Source organism: Lupinus angustifolius, chromosome LG01 (assembly GCF_001865875.1).
Source record: "Lupinus angustifolius cultivar Tanjil chromosome LG01, LupAngTanjil_v1.0, whole genome shotgun sequence".
In the NCBI taxonomy this organism is placed as follows: Eukaryota; Viridiplantae; Streptophyta; class Magnoliopsida; order Fabales; family Fabaceae; genus Lupinus; species Lupinus angustifolius.
The window spans coordinates 7,856,376-7,861,786 of NC_032009.1; the positions used below are offsets into that span (position 1 = coordinate 7,856,376).

The window sequence follows — 5,411 nt, forward strand, 5'->3', positions numbered from 1 at the left end:
ATTTAAAGAGTTTTTATTAATTTTTCTCTATATAAATTGTATATAAACTTTTTAGTCCGACACAATTTAACCTAAGTTCCATGTGTGTTAGCTCAAACCCGTTCGGGTAGCCTGTTTGACACATGTGGTCCTATTGATGGGAGCTGAAAAAATATGTGGTCCATCTTGTCATTCTGATGAGACTTAGTTGGTCTCCGCTTAATTTTCAGTATATACAATTATACATTAACAAAGTTGAGTCTTCGGATATTGAGAATTTAACACACCAATATTTGTTCTTCCAAATACTCAAAAACTTCCAATGGCTGAATTTTCATCTCCCTCATCTACTAACTCAACTCCAAGAAGGAAGTGGAAGTATGATGTTTTCTTGAGTTTCAGGGGAGAAGATACTCGTTTCGGGTTCACTGACCACTTATACAATGCGTTGAAGAAGAAAGGATTACATACTTTCATGGATAAAGATGGACTTGAAAGTGGACAAGTTATTCCACAACAACTCTTCCAAGCTATAGAACAATCTTTTTGTTCAGTGGTCATTCTCTCTAAGAACTATGCTTGTTCCTCATGGTGTTTGGATGAGCTCAAAAAAATTCTAGAATTGAAACACAAGTTGGGTCAACATGTTTTGCCTGTTTTTTATGGTATTGACCCTTGTGTTGTAAGACACCAGACAGGGGATTTTGGCCTAAGTTTCAAGAGACTTGAGGAAAGATACAAAGAAGACAAAGAAAAAGTGAGCAATTGGAGAGTTGTTTTAAGTGACATTGCCAATTTGTCAGGCTTGTGCTCCATTAATTGGTAATGTTTCAATGCTTAAATATTCATTTAGTAATATGAAATTTTGTATATCTAATTCTATAGGTTAGATTTAGTCTGCGAGTTAGTTTTTGGAGGGCAAAAGAGGGAAGAAGAAGGCTTTGGAGCCATGAAATACATTTATAATATGGCTCCATATCTTTCCCTTCCCTCCATTACCCTCTAAAAGTCAACTCGGAATCACTTCATTAGAGTTTGTGCATTCCACTGTCCTTTTTGTCATCTAAAAGACATGAATTGTCCTTTTTTGTCATCTAAAAGACATGAATTGAAGACTAGTTTATTGTTTGTGAAGGCTAAAAGTGATGATTTTTTTAGGTAACTAGTAAATATTATTACAAATAACCAACTCATTTACATAATAGTATAAGAGAATAAAATGGTATCTTTATTCTATAATATAATTTATCTCCTTGAATTCACTCATTATTTGACATGTGTCTTATTATTATTCTTTTAAATATTTCAAAATGAAAAGTTCCATAGGAAAGAGAATAAGACATATGTCATGAAACAACGAGTCGATTTAAGGAGATAAGTTATCTCATGGTATAAATGTCATTACAAGTATGTTTCCATCTGATGTCCACAACCCATTTTTAGAAGTACTACTGATCCTCTAACTAGAGGTTTCTAGTGTAATTTGTTTCTTAATAATCACCACCTTTGCATAGTAATGTAAATAGACAATGTATTTTGGATCTAAAACATACTTCTCAGGAAGTTACAAAGTAACTATTTAGAGTGGTGAGTGAGCACCTATATGGTATAAGAGTTTTTGGTTTCACCTATTTCTCATTTTAATAAAGCTTATTTATCTACACCCACCCTATTAATGCATGCAATAGGTCTGCCAGTTATGATTTTGTAAACAAGAAGATTGAAAATGTTTAGGGAACATTACTCTAACTTTCTGTTGAGCCTTTCTGGTTAACACTTGTGTGTTACTTTGCCTATATTTCTTGTTTAAAGAACATATTTTATTCCTTTGTTTATTCACGATTTCAACAAAATTCCCCAACATTGTTGCTTTGTTCTATATTGGTAGTTATGAAACAGATCTCATTGAAAACATTGCTGACAAAGTATGTGCCGAATTACGTCACAAATTGCCATCTACCTTTGATGGTCTAGTTGGAATTGATTCAAAGGTGAAGGAAATGAAATCACTTATAAAGAGAGGATTGGATGATGTTTGTTTTGTTGGGATATGGGGGATGGGAGGCATAGGCAAAACAACTCTTGCCAGTGTTGTCTATGACGAAATCCAAAGTGAATTTGACATTAGTTGCTTTCTTTCAAAAGTTAGAGAGAATTCTGAACAACATGGTGGTCTAGTTCATTTACAAAGGAAACTTCTTTCTTCTCTCAAACAAAGAAACTTTGAAATAGAAAATGAATACCAAGGAAAGGTGAAAATAAGACACTTTTTATGCGATATGAAAGTTCTTCTTGTGCTCGATGATGTAAGTAAGAAGGAGCAACTCGATAACTTAGCCGGAAATAAAAAGTGGTTTGGTCCGGGGAGTATAGTAATTATAACTACAAGGGATAAGCACTTGCTGACACCACAAGAGCTATTTGATAATTATGATATTCAATTGTTAAATAGTGATTAGTCCCTTAAGCTCTTTTGTCAAAAAGCATTTAACAGAGATCAACCAGAAGCTGGTTATTTGGAGTTGTGTACAAGTATACTTAATCATTCTGGTAGACTACCTTTAGCACTTAAAGTGATTGGATCATTTCTCTGTGGAAGGAGTTTATCCGAATGGGAAAAGGCTTTAAATAGGATGAAGCAAAATCCAGAAAATGATATTCATAAGACACTTCAAATAAGTTATGATGGATTAAATACAAAAGCCAAAGCTATGTTTCTAGATATTGCATGTTTTTTTTACAACATGGAAGAAACTATGCTGAAAAAGTTATTGAAAGATTGTGGTCATGAAGAAACAATAGATGAACTAGATATTCTCATTGAAAAATCATTACTGAGTTATGAGAAACCATATATTCGTATGCATGATTTGCTTAGACAATTGGGTAAGAACATTGTTATGCAAGAATATCCTGATGAGGCGAGCAGACGTAGCAGGCTATGGTCTCGGGAGGACGTTGATCAAGTTTTGAGAAAAAATAAGGTTAGTGCCTGATTTTTATTGGGATGTTAAAGTGGTCATTACAAAACTTATGCTTAACTTGTCGTTATGCATTAAAGTGTTAATCTCATGTTCTTGGTGTAAAATATTAGGGAACAGAGAAAATTGAAGGTATATTGTTCTTCTTAGCCCAACCACATCAAGCAGATTGGCATGAAGATTGTTTCTCAAAGATGAGCGGTCTTAGGTTATTAGTGATTAAAGGACCGGGACATGTACATCTTTCACGTGCTCTCGTATCTCTTCCTAGTTCATTGAGAGTTCTAGACTGGGAGGGATATCCTTTGAAAACTTTACCAAGCATCCAATTAGATGAACTTGTGTACCTTATATTGATGAATAGCAAACTTACACAACTTTGGAATACAAAACTGGTAACAGGAAAGGGACTTATGTTTTTTAAGAAAATATTTTCTTACCCATGTTTTGATCAGTTCATTAAGCTGAAGGTCATTAATCTGAGCCACTCCAAAGATCTGACTAGAATTCAGGACTTTGATGGAATTCCTAATCTAGAATCGTTGATCCTTGCGGGTTGCGAAAATCTTCTTGAAGTTCATGAATCTTTTGGAAAGTTGGAGAAGCTTGTCAAAGTAGATTTTACAGGTTGCAAGAAGCTTAAAACCCTCCCAAGTAAATTATCAACGAATTCTTTACAGGCTTTTATTCTGTCTGGCTGCTTAAAACTTCAAAAACTCCCTGAATTCGGGAAAAATATGCAAAGCCTATCAATGCTTCGCTTAGAGGAGACTGCTATAGAAGGTTTACCTCCATCACTTGGCTTCTTGACTGGTCTTTCTATTTTGAATTTAAAGGGCTGCAAGAATTTGGTTTCTTTCCCAAATACCATGTGTAACTTGAAGTCTCTTCGAATTCTTGATGTTAGTTTTTGCTCAAAAATGTATGACCTCCCAGAAAATTTGGGTGAAAATGTGCAATTGGAGGAGCTTCATGCAGATGCATCTGGTATAAGAGAATTACCCTTGTGTATTGTTCATTTAAAGAACCTTAAATCACTAACACTTCATTCGTGCAAAGGGACGAAACTCATCATATCCAGCTTACGCCCTCTCCCGTTGCCTCGATCCTTCTCAGGTCTCTCCTTGCTGAGAGAATTAGCTTTATGTTACTGTGATCTCTCTGATGAATCAATCCCTAGTGATTTTAGTTGCTTGTCATCACTATGGAGGTTGAATCTAGCAGGAAACTATTTTGTTAACATTCCTATTGGCTGCATATCTAAGCTTCCAAAGCTCGAACAACTTAACATATATGGCTGCCCAAAGCTTCGGTCATTGCCCGTGCTTCCGCCAAATTTGGCATTTGTGGATGCAACTGGTTGTTATTCCATGGAACCTTTATTAGACCCGCAACAACTATGGAATCTCTTTGCATCACATGACTTCCAGGTCATTCCTCTCTGCTTTATTTTTTGATTATGCTATTTTACACATTAATTTATACAAGCCATTCTCACATATAAAATCAACATTCATGTAACTAGCTTTATTCATGCAATATAACTTTGTTACAGAATTGGCACACATTCTGTCTTGCTGGAGATTTTAGCATGTTGATTGATGGGGACGAAATTTCGTCATGGTTTCACAATAAAAATTATCATTACGAGGACATGGCACAGTCCAGGTTTGATAAAGGTATATCAATAATATTAGACATTCCTCATGGTTATCTTGATTCTGTGGAATGGTGTGGAATCGTGGTGTGCCTTGCATTGGAAGAGTTGTCATATGATGAGGATTGTTTAAGTTCCATTCATTGGTCCTTCAAATCTCCTGAATCTGAAGGCATCATGGGTGCTACTAGTAAGTGGGTTGGAATTGATCAGAAATATGATTGTCCTAAACTTTTCATTGCCTTTTTTCCCTTCACCAATTCCAATTGTTTGCAACATATAGAAGACAAAATCAACCAACAACTTCAATTAACAATTTGTACTAAGAGGGATTCCATGTTGAATGGTGCTCCAATTAGGATGCATGGTGTGATAGGAATAAGGGAATGTGGGTGGCGTTTGTTATGTAACAAAGACCTTGAAACAAAGGGTGGATTCAATGCTAGTAGTGGAAGTGCTCACAATGATAGAAGAGTGACCAAAGATGATAAATGTCAAAATGAATTTAAGGGACAACAAGATCAAAGTCAAGCTAGCTTAATTGTTGCAGAACCACCCAAGTCATTTTTCAAAACCTATTCATGATAGATTTTCATGGCAAGTCTTGTTATCTTTATATTGGTGGCTTTCATAATCTTCTCATCAATGTCGCTACAAGGATTCTCAAAACAAAATGGCTTAATTTGTTGGTGACTTCAAGTAACACTACACATCCCTCTCTAGATTAGGATCCTATGTGTTGGACCAGACTACGACCGAGAGTCTCCAACTACCGGGAAGTTCCATTATTACCG

At 35.4% G+C, this 5,411-nt stretch overlaps 1 protein-coding gene across 1 annotated transcript; it reads left to right on the forward strand.

Annotated features, from left to right (window-relative positions):
- LOC109346888 (TMV resistance protein N-like) lies at positions 302–5,202 on the forward strand. Its single transcript, XM_019586669.1, has 5 exons — positions 302–801; positions 1,868–2,430; positions 2,545–2,963; positions 3,074–4,390; positions 4,516–5,202. Exons 1-5 carry the CDS (start codon positions 302–304, stop codon positions 5,200–5,202), a joined length of 3,486 nt encoding a protein of 1,161 aa, XP_019442214.1.

What these genes read in the sequence shown, in the direction of transcription:
- LOC109346888 (XM_019586669.1), top strand. Translation starts at nt 302, where the DNA reads ATGGCTGAATTTTCATCTCCCTCATCTACTAACTCAACTCCAAGAAGG. An exon ending in TGATATTCAATTGTTAAATA is followed by an intron (nt 2,431 to 2,544) that starts GTGATTAGTCCC and finishes GACTACCTTTAG; the next exon opens with CACTTAAAGTGATTGGATCA. An exon ending in TTGCATCACATGACTTCCAG is followed by an intron (nt 4,391 to 4,515) that starts GTCATTCCTCTC and finishes ACTTTGTTACAG; the next exon opens with AATTGGCACACATTCTGTCT.